This window comes from Palaemon carinicauda, chromosome 21 (assembly GCF_036898095.1).
Source record: "Palaemon carinicauda isolate YSFRI2023 chromosome 21, ASM3689809v2, whole genome shotgun sequence".
NCBI classification, from domain to species: Eukaryota; Metazoa; Arthropoda; class Malacostraca; order Decapoda; family Palaemonidae; genus Palaemon; species Palaemon carinicauda.
This window is the reverse complement of record NC_090745.1, coordinates 22,358,623-22,381,452: the sequence shown is the minus strand read 5'-3', so window position 1 is coordinate 22,381,452 and position 22,830 is coordinate 22,358,623. Positions and strand designations below refer to the sequence as shown.

The 22,830-nt window shown below is 39.5% G+C and overlaps 1 protein-coding gene across 2 annotated transcripts in view; it reads right to left on the bottom strand.

Moving 5' to 3' along the window:
- Positions 1-2,797: 2,797 nt before the first annotated feature.
- gry (trafficking protein particle complex subunit 11 gry) overlaps positions 2,798-22,830 on the bottom strand; it is a 286,176-nt gene continuing 266,143 nt past the window's right edge. The window contains exons 21-23 of one of the 2 annotated variants that reach the window (XM_068344871.1): positions 17,406-17,625; positions 17,032-17,211; positions 2,798-5,167 (exon numbers count right to left, since the gene is read on the bottom strand). In XM_068344871.1, coding sequence (XP_068200972.1) covers positions 5,099-5,167; positions 17,032-17,211; positions 17,406-17,625 — 469 coding nt within the window. In that variant the 3' untranslated portion in view covers positions 2,798-5,098. The remainder of the gene's footprint in view (positions 5,168-17,031; positions 17,212-17,405; positions 17,626-22,830) is intronic. The other variant, XM_068344872.1, reaches the window with a different exon arrangement.

The window sequence follows — 22,830 nt, the reverse complement described above, 5'->3', positions numbered from 1 at the left end:
TTCCACCAGTGTTTCATCCCGCAAGTCCATGAATATCTCTTAGAGAAGGGCTTGCCATTCAAGATCCTTCTCCTTATGGATAACGCTGGTGGACACGCAACTGACCTGTCGCGAGAGGGCGTTCAGGTTGAGTTCCTGCCACCCAACACCACGTCATTAATTCAACCGATGGACCAGGGGGTTATCAGGGCGTTCAAGGCCCTCTACACGAAGAATACCTTGGCGGACCTCGTTGCGTGTGTGGATGCTGCCCAAGATGACAAGATGAAGATTTCAACTTGAAGGCGTACTGGCGGCAGTACACCATAGCCACGTGCCTGCAGAATATTCAAAAGGCACTTCAAGAGATGAAACCTGCAACCGTGAATGCGAGCTGGAAGAAGCTGTGGTCCGATATTGTTTACGACGACAAGGGATTTACTCCGTCGGAAATCCAACACTCTGCAATACGGAAATCTGTGCAGTTGGCTGCCATAATTGGAGGTGACGGGTTTGGCGACATGACGACTGAAGACGTCGACGAGTTGTTGGACTGCCATTCCCAGCCCCTAACTGACGCAGACCTCGAAGACCTGACGAAATCGGCAAGTGAGGAAGAGAGTGAGGGTACCCAGGAAGAGACCCAAGAAAATGTCGAAGAAACGGGCTTAACATTAGAACGGCTTGCCAAGTTCTGCAACCATATGAAGGAGGCGAAAGAAATGTTACAAGAGTGGGACGAGGATATGGTTCACTCGATGCAATTCTCAAATAAGGTCGATGACATCATGACTCCCTACAGGATGCTCTTGGATCGAAAAAAGAAGCAGCGGCAACAACTTCCGATCACAATGTTCTTCCAGCCTCGCAAAAAAGAGCCAGTTCCTCCTGCTAGTACGCCTTCGGAAGAAATTGAAGAAGTTGAAGAGGTGTCCCAGGAAAAGACACCTCCGTCTGAAGAGACGTAAAATACTATCATTGACTGCACAGTAGAACACATCATCAGCTTCATCATCATCATTTCTACTGTGCAGCAAATTCATCGCCATCGTCATTCAAGTTTTTCTTGAACTTCTTTCGTGGTGAGTACAGTAACAATCTTTATTTTTTACTTTAACCTGTTTTATAGTTTAGTAATGTACGTACTGTATGCATTAAGTTAAAGGGAAGGTTTTAAAAGTCTACATGTTGTAACCTATCATATTTTTTTTGTTTAAAATTTACATTCGTACGTAAAACAATCTCTCTCTCTCTCTCTCTCTCTCTCTCTCTCTCTCTCTCTCTCTCTCTCTCTCTCTCTCTCTCTCAAATTGTTTTCCTGCTTTGCTACGTACAAGTACTGTATAATTTATATTTGTAAGGTAACATATTTTGTAAATGCTTTTACTGTAAATACTGTATGTACTGTATCATTATTTATCACTATCATCATGCGCGTTAAATGCCTTGTTTGTTCTGAGCGTGGTTGTTTACTGAGCGTACACGCCGTCGTTTCAGGCGGCGTCATAAAGAAAAAGATTTCATTTGGAAGTCCTAAGAAAAATACGTAAACTAAAACATTGGTAATAAAAAAATCAACATACACTACTGTATAATCAATATAATCGATGCAAAAACTAACCTATACATATATGTGTACACTAAATGAGTTTGTTTCTTCACTATGATCAGAGATGAACGTAAACAAAACATTGGTTGCCATTTTTTATCGTGCTTTTTAGGTGTTTAGGAAACACATGATATAAAATCGCCTTTAATATTTGTGCCTGTTTTAGTTTAGGGTGCTGTAGTACATGCATTAAGTGTTCTGTACATTAAAGGGTGGTTTGTTAACAGTACTACGTACAAGGGAAGGTTTTAAAAGTCCGAATATACATGTTAAATAAATAGGTAAATATGCTGTCACTACTTCGCGGATTTTCACCTATCGCGCCCGCGTCTGGAACCTATCTACCGCGATAAACGAGGGTTCACTGTATTTGTTTATCAAGGGGTTCGTTTCGGCAGTAGAAGTAGGCCTACTAGTGCCTACATTTACCTTGATAAAGTTAACCTCTGATGAGCTAGTGGCTGAACTTTCAGCAAGCGAATTATGTGAACAGCCATCTGAAACATGATGCAACTGATCAACTTTAGCTGAAACTTCATCAGCTACATTAAATTAAAAGTGAATCATTCGATATGACATGCCATAAACATATGAAATATGAGGTTGCTTATGAGCCCTTACTTTGAGGAGTGTAGTGATATTAGGATCCAAACTAAGAACTAGCTCTTCTCCCTTGAATTCTAATTATCTAAAAGATTGACTAGGACTGCAGGTGTGTGATGGGTGTGCAGCAGAAGGTCTAAAGGAAATTCAGAATTCAAGGCTCTGTGAGATGATCTTGAATATATAAGGCGCATTGAACCATCAAAACCCTTACCGAATGGAACACTATTACCACTAGACCCAACTTCAGATAAGAAGTCAGGTTAGGGTTAGCAACTGTGGCAGTACAATCAAAATTATATACTACCTTTACGAAGATTCACTGGCCTTCTGAAATTTAACAAAAGCATCTAAAGAAGTTAAGAACTTCTGAAGCTCATCACTTTCAAAACTTGGCTAGTTTATAGTACAGTGCTGGCATGTCATTATCATCATCACCTCTACAATAATCAGCTAGCCTAGTCTTCACTGGATTTTCCCCTGGACAAAAACAAAGTTTCCTTTTCGGGCTTAGAATTTTTAATCAGGTAAGCATCCATTGAAACATAATTTCCATGAGAGGAATAGTGGGGCCTTTGCACTACTCCCAGCAACTATATAAATTACAGTACTGTCCCCAACCGGAGGCACAAAAAGAATGGGGATCAGGATCCCCCCAAAACAATACCCTTGAACAATTTATGTACAGTACTTGTTAACAAATTCAGATTAGGACATCTTAAAATGCACTATAGCACCATCAAGTTGGAGGACTGAGTGTATCAAACCAATGCAACACACACTCAATAGACAAAGGGATTATGGTGCATCACAGCTTTGCTTCTTGCTATTAACCTCTAGTTTCTCACCACTTTACTATGGGGCAAGAGTGTACTGGGGGAAGGGGAATTTTTTTCAATTTCTGTAGAAGGAGCAATATGAACATTAGTGAAGTTCATAAAAATAGGAAATTTTCTTTCCAATTTGTTCTTTTCATGCATTTTGGACATCATGTTATTCTTGCATTCATAGGCATCTCATTCGATATCATCTGTTACTACTGTAACTCTGTGTACCAATTTTCCCTTAGTGAACTACCAAGAAGGGTAACTAGAGAGACTTAACTTTTCAATTTGCATATTTGGAAAGCATAACTAAATAAAAACTGTCTATGACCATATGTTAGACCATGTCAGCTACAGGCATTCTGAAAGTGAGGTAGCATTCTGTTCAATGACATCCTTCTCTATGTTCTGGGCATAATTCAAACCATAATAAATGTTTGTATGTTGATAACGAGGGTCAATCCTGGTTAGTATAGAAAAATAGTGGTGAAAAGTGAAAAAAAAACATACTTAGTTTAGGAAACTACTCATGACTGTATAGTGTATCAAATCTAGGTAGCTGCACACTCTAAAGGTCTTCAACAATAAATGCTGTAGAGTCTGGGGAGCTGTTATACACACATACCAAGGCACTGCCAATAAAGTACTGCACTGAGTCCATCCCTACAGCTCTCAAAAAATTACCTTCCCCCATAAAGATATATTCTTTGCTTTCTTTCCAAGCAAATATTATTCTTTAATCAAATTTGTTTTCATTTTCTATTCCACTTCATTCTTAATGTTTTCAAACATTTACATGTCATTTGCCTATGATTCTTCTGTTTGATGTCAGATCCTCAATATTTTGGCCCTTACAAAGGTATTCCTTTCTCCCTTTTATGTAGCTTCTTCCATTTCTATAGTGAATAGCAAAGAACTCTCCTGATTCTTGAAAGACACGAACACTAATCTCAAATTTTCTGACATTCTGCCACTGTATTCACTCCAGATCTAGTTATAGTGCAATAAAATCCAATCCTTTTCTTAATAAATTTTGGTACTTTCTGCTTTTATAATGTCCATCTAAATTGTTTCCAAGGTACTGTTCACTTCAACAAACTGTGTAAACAAGATTTATTGAAGGGTTAAACTTGTACTGCTGATGTAAACAACTCAAAAGGTTCTTGCCATAATACAGTGCAATATTACATAGTAGATGCTGGGAACTGAAATAACCTGGAGTTGAACATACACTAACTATTATATGAGAGTACTGCCAACTAGTCCATAGATATGAAATAATTTATTTATCATCATCTGATAGCAAGAACTTTTAAATTGAATAAGAATTTAATGTAATCTTCCGTCTTACCTATAAACTTTTATTTTGATAAGAGACTGATTTTTTCTTCTATAAATACTGCACGTGTTTCTCCAATTGCTCCTAAGAACTGTTTGATCAGTAATAAACTGTCTTCTTTTAGCTACAAGAAATAAGACAGACCTCTTCCAGCATTCATAATATGGTTATCATAAACTTGTCATTCTCCTATGAAAACTTGCCATTCTCAACTTACGAATCCCGCAATTCCAATTTCTTACTCCCAACTCTATCATTGGGTTTGTTATTTTATTGTGTCTTTGGTATGAAATTGCATATTCTAAAGAGTCTATCATCATCTAAGGGGACATTTCCAATAAATCTTTTTATGTAAAGCTGATGCACATTTTGTTACCTCCAAATTAGTCTTAGTAGAGACATGCTGCTCAATTCCAAAAGTTAATATAAACTTTTATACCTAAAAAAATAAAAGGAGGACAAGATATTCTTCTCATATGTAAGAGATATGATATGCAACTGTAAAGTACTTGCTGTTTTATTCTACTTATTTCTTTTACATATATCAGCAACATACTTATAACAATGTTATTCCACTTTTAATCATCATTAAAATCATAACAAAAGTATTATACACTGTACAGTAAACAATGATCCAAAATATATTAAAATTACATAGCAACATAAATTTGCATAATAATAACTACTGTATAATAATAATAAAAGACTCTGTATCTCCCATTTGAAGATAAACTAGCTTACCAATCAACTTACACTAACTGTAGCAAATCGGTCTGTTAAAGATGATACCGAGTCACCACCTTTGGCTTGGGGCTGTCAAGGAAGAATAAAAAAAAGTTATTAAAAGACACAAATTTATGGTAAATGTTAAAGTATAAATTTTTTAAAAGTAATTTTGTATTTTTCCTGGTAATGCAAACTTGTGTCTTTTAACCCTTTTACCCCCAGGCTCTTTGGAAATTTCCAACCCTTAACCCCCAAGGGGTTATTTTTTCCCCACCACATTTTGCAGTATATTTTTTTAAATTGCTCTATCAGCCTTAATTTTTGTCATAAAGAGGTCAAGTTGGTCTCATTCTCTTGGAAAATGCCTGAATTTTTTACAAAAAATTATCAAAAATATGAAAAAAAAATTTTATAGCATTTTTTTGCAAGGACGTACCGGTACGTCCATGGGGGTAAAGGGATGAGTTTTGTGAAACGTACCAGTACGTCCTTTGGGGGTAAAAGGGTTAAAATAGGATATGTCTTCAGCGGAACTGCAATGGCCATAAAAATCATTAACGAGGTAGTTAATGACATGTAGTGCGAGTGATTGTTCCCACCCACTCTCCTGTCAATGTCACTTCGCTTCTGACTTTTGCCTCGGGTGGGAATTTTAACTTCACAGGATTCAGGGCTATATAGCTAGGAAAAATATAAATGACTTTTTAAAACTATACAAACCTGAGTCATTTAAATGGTTTACTCTGTTGCTGTTTGGCTACAACCAGAATGAAGGAGATCCAGGGAATTATTGTAGGACACCAGCATCACAGCTATGCTGAGTCAATGGGACTCACATCACTTGTTCAAGGTCAAAACTTAAGGGGTGGATGAGGTAAAACATATAGATTAAATAATTCAGGTTTACATAGCTAGAAAAAAATGTTATTTTTATTAATAAAATAAATTTTTGAATATACTTACCCGGTGATCATATAAGCTGTCAGCTCTGCTGCCCGACAGAAAAACCTAAGGACAAAATACGCCAGCGATCGCTATACAGGTGGGGGTGTACATCAACTGCGCCATCTGTCGAGCAGGTACTCAAGTACTCCATGTCAACACAGAACCAATTTTCTCCTCGGCCCACTGGGTCTCTATTGGGGAGGAAGGGAGGGTCCTTTAATATATGATCACCGGGTAAGTATATTCAAAAATTTATTTTATTAATAAAAATAACATTTTTCAATATTAAACTTAGCCGGTGATCATATAAGCTGATTCACACCCAGGGGGGTGGGTAGAGACCAGCATTACATGTTGACATTATTATGAGCTAAGTATTTTGTATTTCATTTTAGCAGTTATTCAAAATAACAAACATAAAATAAATAAGTACCTGGTAAGGAAGTCGACTTGAACAATTACTCTGCCTTTTTAAGTACGTCTTCCTTACTGAGCCTCGCGATCCTCATAGGATGCTGAGCGACTCCTAGGAGCTGAAGTATGAAGGGTTGCAACCCATACTAAAGGACCTCATCAAAACCTCTAATCTAGGCGCTTCTCAAGAAATGACTTTGACCACCCGCCAAATCAAGTAGGATGTGAAAGGCTTCTTAGCCTTCCGGACAACCCAAAAACAATAATAAAACATTTCAAGAGAAAGATTAAAAAGGTTATGGAATTAGGGAATTGTAGTGGTTGAGCCCTCACCCACTACTGCACTCGTTGCTACGAATGGTCCCAGAGTGTAGCAGTTCTTGTAAAGAGACTGGACATTCTTAAGATAAAAAGACGCGAACACTGATTTGCTTTTCCAATAGGTTGCGTCGATTATACTTTGCAGAGATCTATTTTGTTTAAAGGCCACGGAAGTTGCGACAGCTCTAACTTCGTGTGTCCTTACCTTCAGCAAAGCTTGGTCTTCCTCATTCAGATGGGAATGAGCTTCTCGTATTAACAGTCTGATAAAATAGGATAAAGCATTCTTTGACATAGGCAAAGAAGGATTCTTAACTGAACACCAAAAAGCTTCGACGGGCCTCGTAAAGGTTTTAAATAGAACTTAAGAGCTCTTACAGGACATAAGACTCTTTCTAGTTCATTTCCAACCATACGATAAGTTTGGAATATCGAACGATATTGGTCAAGGCCGAGAAGGCAGCTCGTGTTTGGCTAGAAAACCAAGTTGTAGAACATGTAGCCATTTCGGATGAGAATCCGATGTTCTTGCTGAAGGCATGAATCTCACTGACTCTTTTAGCTGTGGCTAAGCATATCAGGAAAAGAGTCTTTAAGGTGAGATCTTTCAGGGAGGCTGATTGTAGCGGTTCGAACCTGTCTGACATAAGGAATCTTAGTACCACGTCTAAATTCCAACCAGGTGTAACCAAACGACGCTCCTTCGTGGTCTCAAAAGACTTAAGGAGGTCCTGTAGATCTTTATTGTTGGAAAGATCTAAGCCTCTGTGACGGAAGACTGATGCCAACATGCTTCTGTAACCCTAGATAGTGGGAGCTGAAAGAGATCGTTCTTTCCTCAGATATAAGAGAAAGTCAGCTATTCGAGTTACAGAGGTACTGGTCGAGGATACGGATACTGACTTGCACCAGTTTCGGAAGATTTCCCACTTCGATTGGTAGACTCTAAGGGTGGATGTTCTCCTTGCTCTAGCAATCGCTCTGGCTGCCTCCTTCGAAAAGCCTCTAGCTCTCGAGAGTCTTTTGATAGTCTGAAGGCAGTCAGACGAAGAGCGTGGAGGCCTTGGTGTACCTTCTTTACGCGTGGCTGACGTAGAAGGTCCACCCTTAGGGGAAGTGTTCTGGGAACGTCTATTAGCCATCGAAGTACCTCGGTGAGCCATTCTCCCGCGGGCCAGAGGGAAGCAACTAGCGTCAACCTTGTCCCTTCGTGAGAGGCGAACTTCTGCAGTACCTTGTTGACAATCTTGAACGGAGGGAATGCATATAGATCTAGATGTGACCAATCTAGTAGAAAGGCATCTATATGAACTGCTGCTGGGTCCGGGATTGGTGAGCAAAATATTGGGAGCCTCTTGGTCATCGAGGTTGCGAAGAGATCTATGGTTGGCTGGCCCCAGGTGGCCCAAAGTCTCTTGCATACATCCTTGTGGAGGGTCCATTCTGTTGGAATTATTTGTCCCTTCCGACTGAGACAATCTGCCATGACATTCAAGTTGCCTTGGATGAACCTCGTAACTAGTGAAATGTCTAGACCTTTTGACCAGGTGAGGAGGTCCCTTGCGATCTCGTACAATGTCAGAGAGTAGGTCCCTCCTTGCTTGGAGATGTACGCCAAAGCCGTGGTGTTGTCCGAGTTCACCTCCACCACTTTGCCTTGAAGGAGAGACCTGAAGCTTTTCCAGGTCAGACGTACTGCCAGTAGCTCCTTGCAGTTGAAATGCATTGTCCTTCGATTCGAGTTCCATAATCCCGAGCATTCCCTACCGTCTAATGTCGCACCCCAGCCTACGTCCGATGCGTCCGAGAAGAGAACGTGGTTGGGAGTCTGAACAGTCAGGGGAAGACCCTCTCTAAGGTTGATATAGTCCTTTCACCAAGTCAGACAAGACTTTATCTTTCCGGAAACCGGGATCGAGACCGCTTCTAGCGTCTTGTCCTTTTTCCAGTGAAAAGCTAGATGGTATAGAAGAGGACGGAGGTGTAGTCTTCCTAGTGACACAAATTGATCCACGGATGACAGTGTCCCTACCAGACTCATCCACAGCCTGACTGGGCAGCGTTCCTTCTTCAGCATCTTCTGGATGGATAGCAGGGCTGAGGGTTGATCGTCTTGTTCAGCAACGTCGTCATCAGAGGGTTCCTCATCCGAATCTGATGAGGAAACGGCAACGGAGTGGGCAACGTCTGACTCACTGAATCCGGTCGCACTGGTGGATGCGTGACGGAGCCGGACGCAATATCATGGCACTGCTGCACAGTCTGTGAACTGTCAACAACCATGGGTGCGCGAGGAAGTACAGCGTCAACCCGAACTGTCTAGACTGTCTGGGTTGTGCAGTCAACACCCTACCGGGTTGCTGAGGTTGACGCACTGCGTCACAACAAGTCACCTCTGCTGGTTGTTGAACGTCTTCCTAGTGACACACTGAACGTCAACAACCACCTCCGAGCGTCGCTTAACGTCAACGTGCGACTGGCAACCCACACTGGGTCGCATCGGTGGAGGAACCACCTCAACTGGCGGACGCGAGTAGGATACCTCAGCGTCAACAGGGCGCACAACCAACCGGTTGGAAGGTTGTTGGCCAGAAGGTTCTTCTCCGCATTTAAGTCCTCTATCAAGGACACAAGCTTGGACTGCATGTCTTGCAGCAAAGCCCATTAGGGTCTTCGGGAGCAGGTGTGGCAACAGACGGGGTTAGCGACTGAGGCGGAACCATTTACCATCCCTGGAAGCCTTGTTATGTGTGACATAATAGAACAGCAAAACTTCAAAGGCTCGACAAAAGTTGAGAAGTTGACCTGTAAACAACTTGGAGCGTCTCCTGGCTAGGCGCCAGGGCGAGTCTACCAGAATTGAGAAGTCTATCTGGGCAGAGGCATGAACTCCCAAGCCGAGAACTTCTCTCGTGTCCTATCAGACTCTCGCTCTATAAGCCAGTTTAAAAGAAGGGAAATCAAAGGCTGTATCCCTAAAACTCCTCCTGGTGCAAAAACCAGTCGCCTAGCCAACGTAACGCTCTCTAGGAGAGCGAGAGAGCACTAGCTTAACAACAACGGCTTCGAAGTAGCTAGGCCTAGTGTAAGCTCTGACGTTTAGGCGAATGAGGAGCAGCAGTTACAAGATCCGGACGAAGATCCTTAAAATATTATCATGATTTAATTAAAGTCCATAGGAGGCTAAGCAGCTTAAGGCTCCTCTCCAAATGACAGAGTCCTCAAAGGAATATCAGTAGGAGGGAGAACAGCACTTTCTCATCTACAGGAACCTGTCCGATAAAAGCTAGGTTATCTCAGTGAGTCTCTCACTGGTGCATTAGTAGCAGACCAGAAGGCAACGTCATGTAACTGCTTGACAGTCTGTGAACTGTCAACAACTGAACTGTCAACCACAACTTGTGCGTGAGGACATACAGCACTGGTGCATTAGTAGCAGACCAGAAGGCAACGTCATGTAACTGCTTGACAGTCTGTGAACTGTCAACAACTGAACTGTCAACCACAACAGGTGCGTGAGGACATACAGTGTTCACTCGTGACTGCTTTGACTGTCTATACTGAGCAGTCAAAACAACTCTAGAATGCGGAGGTTGACGCACAGCGTCAAAACAAAGCAACTTAACTCCACCCTCCTGTTGTTGTGGTAACTCGCGAACGTCAACGGAGGGTTCCGTGCGTCTGTGAACGTCAACGTGCGGCTGGCAGGGTACACTGCGCATGGGTGGTGGAACTCTCACAGCCGGAGTGCGGGAGAAGGTAGCCTCAGCGTCAACTGAACGCACAACTGTGGTTGGTTGTAGGCTAACGGGTGCAGCGTCAACCTTCTCCGCACGATACTCCTGCATTAAAGATGTTAACTGTGTCTGCATGGTCTGCAGCAAAGACCACTTAGGGTCTACAGTAGCAGGTGCGGCAACAGACGGTGTTACTGCCTGTTGCGGTACCGCTTTGCCTCTCTTAGGAGGTGAGCAGTCGTCGGAAGACTGCAGCGAGTCCGAACTGACCCAGTGGCTACAACTGGGCCGTTGGACTTGCGCGGAAGGGACCGACTTGCGCTTAATAAGCTGCGAGACCTTGGTCCATGGTTTCTTACGAGAAAGCTCTTCCGCAGACGAGAAGTAAATGGGCTCTCTCGTCTTTGTGTGGGTGGGGCGATCTTGGGTAGATACGCCCGAAACCACGGAGGGAAAACGTCTGTTCGTTGATCAAGGCCTGACGAACCCATAAGTCGTTCGACATTACTTCTCCCCTGGGCTTGGGAGCTTGCAAGAGGTCCCGGACTAGGTGAACGACAGGCACGAACAGACGAACCCTCGGACGCAACACTGTAACACTTTGCGCATATCACTTTATCACTTCGATTTTCTGTTTTGCACTTATTTCACTGAAATCGAAACTTTTACTGATTTCTACCTGAAACACGCAATTCTACCCTTCATTAAAAGGTAGTAATTACGAAAACAGTCGTATAATGCAGCTCATTAATACTAGCAAAAACAGAAAACATATATAAAGATAAAGAATTCAGTGGCTGGGAAAGAGACTAAACACTAGTTCAAATAAACTACGTTTACAAACTCTCACCGCACATAGCCTGGGGACAAGAATAAAACCCTAGAAACGTTTTACCTTCTTCCCCGTACAGCGACTAGGGAGGAGAGTAACACGAGAACAACGTTACCCGCTTGAACGGAACGTTTTTCCTCCTCTCTCTCCCTCCGTCTCTATCTATCTCTCTCTTTCTCTCTTGATTTCGCACCTGAGAGAAGAGCCCAATTATATATTGTCAAAAAAACATGTTATTTGGCTAAAGGAAAAAAACTGAAAGGTTTTCCAAATAAAAAGTTCCTTTAATTTAGAATTTAAACCATTTAAGTTAAGAAAGAATGAACGAAACGTCAGAATCGATTTACTCTTACTGCAAAGTGAAATCGTGATACACTCTCTCTCTATCGTAACGATAGAGCGCATGTTGAACGTCCTGAACGTCAACAACTGCGTAGTCTAAAAAAACTAAACGTTAGTTCATCTTTGAAAACAGTACGAAGACTATCAAAGAAATTCTTTCATAAAACATTAAATTTAAAAAGTTTTAAATTCCTTAAAGGCTAAATACGATATAACGGGCTCAACGTTGATTAACTTCGGTTCCAAGTTAGGACCGCCTACTATCAGGAAAGGTCGCATATAAACAAAACATAAAAATTTATTTTTATATGTTTATAATAAATGGAAAGTTAATCAAAGAGGCCTAATAAAGGCGGAGAGATATAAAATATATAGATCTATAACGTGTTAAGCAATTACTAAAAACCTAAACACACTTCCGTCTAAGGGAAGGGTCGGCCATTTAAAAGTGAAAGAGAGTCCATACTCTCTTTGTCACCATAATTAAATCTATCCAAAACGAGTTCAAGTTTTGAGATGAAGATAAAACCCCTTTATAGCGAAAGCTCAAAACTAGAATAGTGTACTTCACCAAATAGTTGTGAAAACAAATCCAGTTAGTAACAGCGTATTTAGTAGGTCTTGCCAGTGGCACGACAGAGAGAAAATTGGTTCTGTGTTGACATGGAGTACTTGAGTACCTGCTCGACAGATGGCGCAGTTGATGTACACCCCCACCTGTATAGCGATCGCTGGCGTATTTTGTCCTTAGGTTTTTCTGTCGGGCAGCAGAGCTGACAGCTTATATGATCACCGGCTAAGTTTAATATTGAAAAATACGAATTATCTTTAAAATCTGTATTTTGTTCCTACAAGAACTACAAACTCTTGTCATTTAAATGGGAGTCTTCCTTAGCAGGGATAACAATTATGACAATATAGACCAGCTTTTATGAGAGGCAACGTCAAGATGTCAGCCTCAAGAACAAAAGGCAAGTTACTAAGTCACAGTCCCAAACACCTGCACTAAGGACTTGAGCTACTGAGTGGTTCTTGCAAAACATCATGTATGTCATGAGCTTTAGGAAAGGCTCCAGTCAGCGCTTCTCCCAAAGATTTATAAGCTTTAAGTATGACTTCACGTAACCAGGTATTTTTGGAAATTTCCTTCTTGTTTTGACTTCTGCTTACAAACAAGTTCCAGATAGACGATGTAAGGTAGCAGTTCTTTCAAGGTGACAACAAACTGCCCTCACAAGAAAAGTAACAAACTGTCTAGATCATCGGTATCAACTTGATAGCCAAGATGGAGGAGTCAAAGCTACTATAATCAAAGATGGATTTTGTTTTGGGTCTTGGCACTAAACACTGGTACAAAAGAGAAATACAGATCTTTTCCCCCTCTTGAATGTAAGAACGAGATAAAATAGGCCATGGAGCTTGCTCACTCTCTTTGATGAGGCTAAAGCCAGAAGGAAGACCATCTAGAAAGTAAGGTCTCAATCTCTAGCCTTGTGTAGGGGTTCATAAGGTGCCATCTTTAGGGACCTCAAAACCTTAATCAAACTCCAAGAAGGGGGGGTTTGAGTTCCCGAGGTTACCAAGACTGCTCAAAACTCTTCATCAATACTAAGAGTTCCCACAAGGTGGAGAGATCAATTCCCTTCAGTCTGAAAACCTGGCTTAAGGCTGAATGATAGTCTTTTATCACTGCGACTGAGAGAAGTTTTTCCTTCCATAGGAAAACACAATTCCCCATTTAATGGAATAGGGCCCTTTAGTGGAACAAAACCACCTTCTACAACACCAATTGCAGAAGTGACCATTTTACTTGATAAGACTACTGCTGAGGACTTTTGGAGGTACCCTGAAATTTCTTTGCAGTCGGTCTCAAAAAGCCTTTCTTTCGAAGGAGGTGCTGAATAACCTCCAGCAGTGAAGAGATAGGCACTGAGCTGCTTTGTGAAACTTTTTCAAATGAGGTTGACATAGGTTTAGCTAATCTAGAAGTTCCATGAGAAGATCTAGAAGATTGGGTACCACTCCACATGAAGCCACTTTGGCGCAACTAGTGTTATTCTTAGATTTTTTAATGATCCAATTTTGTTCAAATGCTGATGGAGCAAGCAAAATGGGGGGAAGGCATAAATGTCCATTCAGTACCACAGGTGTTGGAATGCGATCTCCATCACCGCAGTTGGATCCAGAACTAAAGAACAATATGCAAGGTGTTTATTGTTCAGATGAGTGGTGAACATGTTTATGATCGAGGAACCCTACAAAGTCAGAAGACTCGTTGACACTTGAGGATTCAAATACTATTCTACACCAACTGATTGTCTGCACATTCCTATTCCTGGAATGAGTCATGCTGAAATATGAACAGCATTTACTTGGGGCCAATGTTGTACTCCCACTGCTAGCTGGCATACTAGATGGGAAAAAGAGCCCCTTGTTTATAGATATGTCATTAGAGTCATGTTGTCGCTCATCAACACTACCGGATGACCCTTGATTGTTGCTAGGTACGCTGCTTTCAACTCTAGGTAATTCATGTGGAAAGAATTGTCTTCCTGTGGCTATGTACCTGAAACCTGTTCCCTCCTTAGATTGGCTCCCCAGCCTTGGCAAGAAGTATCTGAAAAAAGAAGAAACACTGGAGTTGGAACTTGTAGGGGAGATGCGGCAAATAGATTCGTCTCCATTAGCCACAAGAGGTCTGTCTCCACAACTCGGGGAATCTTGAAAAGAGCCGGTGGGGGATCTGATATCTGCGACCATTGTAGAGAGCAATGATGTATCCTCCCGAAGGGTACAATACTAGCTTCTCTAGGGAGGAAATATGGTATAGGAGCTTCTGCCATGAATGACCTGGAATAAAATCCTTTTCCAGAAAGGGAGCTGCAACCTGTCTCAACCTCTGAATTCTGTCTGAGGATGGGTACCGTATGCAGTGTTGATTGATGAGACTGGACTTCTTGAAGTTTAGGCAGACTCCTATTGAGCAAGAGGTTCTTGTGACGAATGAATTGTGATCTCGAGACTTCTAAGAGAAGCCAGTCATCCATGTATCTAAGAGTCTTATTCCCATCGCGTGAACCCATGATGAAACCAGATTGAACAGAAGAGTATGAATACCTGAAAAGGAAACATAAGTACTTCCTTGACCTTGGAAGTATTCGTTCTGATCTTTGAAATACTGTACAGTAATTGGTGTCTTCATCTTGAACCTCGTTTGGAGCACAAACAGGTTCAAGTGGGAAAGTTCTAAGTCTCCAGCCTCCTGTCAGTTTCTTTACCATAAGGATGTTGCAGAAGAAAGCTAGAGACCTAAGCCTTCCTCTATAGCATTCTTCCTGAGCATTTGAGACACCTCATTCTCTAGTAAGAGGTCTTTCTGGGATCCCTACATATAAAATTATAGGATTGTCAGAGTCCAAGTTAGTGGATTGATTATCAGTTATCTGGCCAAGTTAGTGGAGTGTAACATTTAATGAATGGGATGCGATACCCAGAGTGAAGTACTTCTAGTGCCCAGGGATCCCCCCTGAAGAGCTACCACCTCGTCCAACGACTTTGTAGGCATCCTCACACCGGCGGTAAGCTGGGGGAGACATGTCTTCGCTAACAGGAACCTCTTAACATCTGCTCCTTTGGCTGGGGGGATGTCCTCTAGGACAAAAGGGAGGCGCAGTGTCCTGTCTTTTAAAGGAAGAAAACTGTTTGACTCAGGTAGCACCCTACACTGTGGTACTGTATCTGATTGAGAGGAGATGGTTTGGAACTTGGCAAGGAGTTGGAAAACAAGATGCTACAACCCTTCTGAAAAAGAGAGTCTGGCTAGTTCTCTCACACTTTTCCACCACTGCTGTTACTTTAAGGGGGGGAGGGCAGTGTAGGGTGGTCAGTAATGCTGGAATTTCTTAAATAAAGAGCATCCCTTAGTATCATTTGTTTAGTACATTTAGCTAGTAATGTACAGTACTTCATTTCTCCACTTGAGGATACAGGTACCCAAATTGGAGGCTGTCTGGTACTAAGTAGTCATATTGGGTTTTGATCTCTGTATCATTGAGGTGTTCTGAAATGGCAAAATATGACACAGCTCCCGACCAGTGGTTGAGCCAGAAGCATGCTTGGAAGGCTGACATGGCTGCTAACTTCGCAATTTTGCAGCTTAGGAGGTGAGATTAGAGATAGAGGATGCGATAGGTTGTCCCAGAGTCAATCGGAAGGGGACTTGGGAATGCCCCAGTGTTCACATAAAATTTTCTTTGCCTTAATAAGGAGGGGGTCGTAGTTTTGAAGATCAACTTGACCTCAGCAAAATCCCGCTGACTCAGGGGGTCGTAGTTTTGAAGATCAACTTGACCTCAGCAAAACCCCGCTGACTCAGCTGCTTCTACCCTGTGTGGTTAGGATGCTGGCAACTATAAAACATTACCAGAATTCCCCGAATGTTCTTAATTCTGGTTATAGCCAAACAGCAGTAGGGTAAAATAATTTAAATGACAAGGGTTTGTATTTTGAGAAGGAAAAATTAACAAATTAAGAGAACTGCTACATATTGCGCAGCCAACAAATCATGTTGACACGAGAATAGTTACAGATGGCTTCAAACTATTGGAACCTAGATACATGTCTACTTTAAGCTCCAGAGCCTTTAAATATGCGGCCCCAAGACTATATAATAAGCTCTCATGAAACATTCGAATGATTGAAGACATTAAGGCTTTTAAGAGGAAACTGAAGACTTTCTTATTTCATGAGTCTTTTGACAGTGACGATTTATCAGTAAATGAACAATACGCGATATGAAACGTTAAATACTCTGAATGAACAAGGTAAAACGATAGTGGAGGTCCTGTAGAGAGTGGGGTTCCACTGCTGTATGGGACTGGAAAAGCAGCCATCAAAGTAAGTAAGTTAGTTATAATTGAAATTCAGTTTTGGGTAGCAATATTTCTTAAAAACGTTATGACTAAAATTACACACTCAATTGTAAAAAAGCAGGCATTTCATCTACTGTACTAAATGTGTATAAAACCACTAACTTTCATCTTTTATATAAAGGCTAAGGCAATGTTTTACATAGACAAGGCATAAAATTGGTGTTAAAGTTATTTCTATAACAAAAATAAAATGCTAGCAATTTCATAATGGATTAAAAAATGCAAGATAACTATTAGTATAAAATTACAGTACTGTATTGTGATATAGTTTTCACATACTGTATTGCATAAAATAAAAACATGGCATTATTGTTATAGACTGTAATAACCACTTTTGGTCTTTGTCTCATCTTATAGAAGCCCCAAGAAGCAAAACATCTGTATCCAATTTACATATGCAGTAGTTTCTACAACATATAAATGACTTACCACTATATATATGTGAGTAGGTAAAACCCTATTCAGTAAAGTCTCAAGTGAAGTGGGTTGACCAGGAGAATGAGATTCTACACTTAGTCCTAGTTTTGGCAACTGAACATTTCCCGACAGCAAAGGGTAAAGAGTATACGAAACGCACTCCTTACGTCCAGGCAATACTCTTAATCGGATCTGAAAATAGAATGAATTAATCTGAATAAAACTAATAAAAAACTAGCTCTTTAGTATTTCATTCCAATTCTAATTTAAATGCAGTATGGTGCGAGAGGAAATTTATTTCAAGTACCTGAAGCAAAAGGGATAAATGATTGATGAAATCAACTCCATTGAAAAGGACTAAAAAACATAACTAATAAAAAACTAACCTCTTTGTGGCCTGCGTACATAAAAGCATCAGAAGAGTGCATAGCAAGTGCTAGCTCTGTTGTGTGAGCTGCTCGGTTGTAAATGATGTAAGTGACTAATAATGGGGTACGTAAGGTGCCTTGTGGAGGTAGTTTACACTCTACCCATACACCCCAGTGCTCCACCATTACTGACGGTAATCCTACACTAACGCTCACTTCGGGAGAAGTATCATTTGCCCTGTGTTGGATATCAAAATAAAACTAGTCTCAATATATATCTATTTGTGCAAAGGTACAGAACCATAAAATTGAACCAAATGAAAGTTAACAAAGATTTTTCTTAAAGGAGCCATCAAATAATATAAAATTTTAAAAGTAATTTGTATTTTTCCTAGCTATATAAACCTGACTCCTGTAAAATAGAAAATGTCTTTAGTGGAACTGGAGTGGCTGTATATATATATGTGTGTGTGTATATGTATGTGTGTATGTGTATGTATATACATATATATATACAGTATATATATATATATATATATATATATATATATATATATATATATATATATATATATATATATATATATATATATATATATATATATATATATATATATATATATATATATATATATATATATATATATATATATATACACCCACAATTATATATATGTGCGCATATATATATATATATATATATATATATATATATATATATATATATATATATATATATATATATATATATATATATATATATATATATATATATATATATATATATATATATATATATATATATATATATATATATATATGCACATATGTATGTATAGTGGAACCTCTACATGTGATTGTTTCAAAATCCAAAGTAAAATTCAATCAAATTTTTGTCTCGACACCCGAAGTCATGCTCCAACATCCGACGTCGATCTTGTTTACGCCAGTAGACAGCATCACGTCGGAGGTACACCATTGAGCGTCGAGTCAGTCAGTTCTCTGTTCTCAATCGTATCGTGTGGTTGTCCTCTGTTCAGTCCGTTATCACCAGTTTTTATTACAGTATCTTCCTTTTCTCCCGTTTCATTTTTTAATTTACGTATAATCATGGGTCCTAAGAAGCTTAGTTTCGGTACAGGTATTAGTAGTGGTGAGAAAAGGAAGAAGGCAATGCTTTCATGAGAATTGAAGCAAGAAATAATAGAAAAACATGAGCGCAGTGTGCGTGTGAGTGATCTGGCTAAACAATATGGCCGGAATATGTCTACGATCTCGACGATCATCAAGCAGAAGGAAGCCATTAAAGCAGTCAAACCATCAAAGGGGATCAAAGTGAAGCAAAGAAAACTAAGATTGAATTGAGTGAAAGTGATGAAAATTAAAAATCTAAAAGAAAATTAAAGAAAAAAAATATAAAAAAGATAATAAGCCAAGGTAAAGTTCAGATAGTGTAAGTTAGAGTAAGTTACAGTACGTTATCGCAGTCACCATCTCTATCGCCTCACCGACTGTCCGTCTCCTCCTGTGTGGCAAAGCTTACACCTGCGTTGGCCTGTCTCTAAGGTAAAGTGACAATAAAAACCCTATTTTTTATTTATCATTTCTTTATAATTATTCTTTTTTACATCTCTCTTATATAATGCAATAGTATTATTGTTATGTGTAATCATGTGTAGTAATTTATTAAGGAGTTATAGGTTTTTAGGCTGTAGAACGAATTATACAAATTACAGTGTATTCTTATGGGAATATTTGCTCCAACATACGAGTGTTTTAACATAGAAGCAGGTCCCCGAATGAATTAAGATCGTATGTAGAGGTTCCACTGTGTGTGTGTGTGTGTGTGTGTATACATATACACACACATATATATATATATATATATATATATATATATATATATATATATATATATTATATATATAATATATGTATGTATGTATGTACGTACATACATACATATACATACATACACACACACACACATATATATATATATATATATATATATATATATATATATATATATATATATATATATATATATATATATATATATATATATATATATATATATATATATATATATATATATATATATATATATATATATATATATATATATATATATATATATATATATATATATATATATATATATATATATATATATATATATATATATATACTGTATATGTATATATATATATATATATATATATATATATATATATATATATATATATATATATATATATATATATATTATATATATATATATACTGTATATGTATATATATATATATATATATATATATATATATATATATATATATATATATATATATATATATATATATATTATATATATATATATATATATATATATATATATATATATATATATATATATATATATATATATATAGATATACATAATGGATTTTGAGCGAAGCAAAAAATCTATTTTTGGGTGCGAAAGCCATGTCTTCCTGATGGAAGGTTCCTAATTGTAGCTTCCTAAGGGATATGTACTACAGAGATATTCCCAAAGAATTTACCTTTAGGTCTCCAGAATTCTAACTCCTGGCGTGAATATCCTTAAATTTCTCTCAAGGATATCGCATAATATCAGGGACGTATTCTTGACACGCCACACAGCAGTCTTCACCCCGAATAGCGTTTACGCTTCGAGGGGGAAAGTGGCAAAAATAGAAGGGGAGCCGTATCAAGGTTACCCTACTTCCCATACTACTATTGAGTATCAAGATGGCGCCATATCCAAGATGGCAGACATTCCTTGTAGCGTTGAGCATGGTGCTACAGATATAGTAGTTTCGGGAGGGATTCTGCGAAGACCTTTTCTATAGAAAAGGAGTGTGGGTCCATCAGGACGACATGGCTATCTCACCCAAAAATAGATTTTTCGCTTCACTCAAAATCCGTTTTATGGGCTCAAGCCATGTCGTCCTGATGGAAGCATACCAGAGCATTACTCTATCTGTGGATTTTCATCAGTGCCTTAACCTTGGGATAAATTTTTTCTATGGTCATCTGGATCATTTGAGACAAATGACGTTACCATTATCCGTTATTATCACTAATCATAAACAATGTCAGTGCTTCCTGCCCCCTACAGGAAAGAGTCATACTAGACGGTAGAAAAGGGGCCTCAAGGCTAGCACATATTGTATGAATAAACATAAGTATTCACTGAGTATACAAACAGTCTCACGGTTTGTATATATTGTTGGAACAATATCAGTGTCCATTATATCCAATGTTTGTAAGCATACAATGATATGGGTTTACTTACATGACTAAGTCAAAGAACTCTGGCATCTTAAATATGCAAATTGCCGGGCGAATTAGGACGCAATTACATTCTAATAGCCATTTATTTCTAATAAATGACTAAATGAAATAATAAGTGAAATGAATGTAACATGATAAAGGAATTATACATGCAATGTATACATAAATTATTCTTCCTTTTGAAAAGGAAGAAATGATGAGTGCCACTCTAAGACTGAAAAAATTTTAATAAATTTTTCCTTTTATAATTTCTGTAAATGTTGTATCCTATTAACACTGTGTACTATGTACAAACGGCACAAGTGTTATCTGTATAATTCTACACCTGAGATTTTGAACAGATTTAGTGTCACCATGGTAACACTCATTTAGAGGGTATCACACTAGAAGTGTAGACACTTTTTCCCTTTAATTGATAGTCCCAATCAATTAACTGTTCATCGCAGTAATTAGACGACAGGTTTTAATACACTACCTGCCGCCACCACATAAATGCTTCAGTTCATGGACCTGCTTAGCATAGTGTTTGTAGAACACTCTGGATGATTTCCATCCAGTATATGAGCAAATACGCTCAAAGTCCATATACTGAAAAAAGTTCAGTGATGAAGCAATTTTCTTCGGATCATGACCTGCGGGTGTACTGTTAGGATCTGCTCTGCGAATAAAGTAGGTGAGCTTCGCCCTCAGTTGTTTTAGGGTTAAGTTTGATCCAGAGGTTTCTCCTTTAAAGAGCTGTCCTCCCCTGAAGTCTGAAGTTCTACAAAGAAAGACCTTTAGACACTCTACCGGACATAGAGAGACATCTTCCTTCAAAGGGCAGATTCTCCAGGGACCCCACCTCTTAGTGGGTAGCTCGTTCTTAGCGAGAAAGGTTGGATCAGGAAAGAGATTCAGTTCTCCCCCTTCTGTGAACTGAATGTGGCCCTCATTTCTAGATAGGGCTTCTATTTCACTAACTCTAGCCCCAGAGGCTATAGCGAACAGAAAAATAACCTTTTGGGTTAGATCCTTCAGAGAACAATCTTCATTGTTCACAGATGAGGCATAATGTAGGACGTTGTCCAAAGACCATGAAACGGGCTTTGGAGGTGCTGCGGGCCTAAGCCTTGCGCATGCCTTAAGTATCTTATTAAAGATTTCATTCGCCAGATACACTTGAAAGGCATATAGAAGAGGTCTAGTCAAGGCTGACTTGCACGTAGTTATCGTGTTGGCTGCCAGACCTTGGTTATGAAGGTGGACAAAGAAGGACAGACAGAAGTTCATTGAAATTTCTTTCGATCCTTTTGCTTTTACAAAAGCAACCCACTTTTTCCAAGATGACTCATATTGTCTTCTAGTTGACTTAGACTTGTTTTCTTCTAAGAATCCTATATTGCCTTCCGAGATCCTAAATCTTTTCCTAACCGCTAGGGCAAGAAAATCATGAAATGAAGGGTTTGGGCTCTCTGTGATAAATAGAAGGCAATTAACTTTTGAGTCCTCTGAGATAGTACTTGGTTCAGTACTAGGGCCAGCCTCAGCCTCAGTTCCTTCGCTAAAGGGATCCAGTTGCTCTCGGGCTACCTGGGAGCCACCAGAGCTACTCCTCCCTGGAAGGACCTCAGTATGTTGAGGACCTTCAGCAGGAAATTGGATGGGATGAACAGGAATTCCTGAGTCCTTCCCTTCCTTACTAGAGACATGGTGTCTGTTATCTCCTCTAGAGGATCCTTTTATAGGGCTACATATCGAGGTAGTTTCTTGATGACGCTCGTCACGATGAGGTCGATCTGCAGCTCGGGGACTTGTTCCCATCTGGGAGAGAACAGGTCTGCGTCTGTGGACCATTCTAACTCTACCAGCCTGAGACCGAGTAGAGCATCCACTGTCACAATGCGGATCGATTGTACATGAACTGCTGATAGGTGCCATCCTTTTAGGCAAGGGATGGCTAACATCACCTAAACTATATGAGACGCTCTCTAGTCTTGTCGGTTCTGACATCTCATTATCGCTTCGATGTCCCAGATCAGCCTGAGGAGGTCTGATCTGCATGGAGAGAGTTTCCCCAACCACGACAGGACTAACATGGCCTTGGATAGGAATAACCGAGTCCCTTGGATTTTCCTCTGATGGGAGT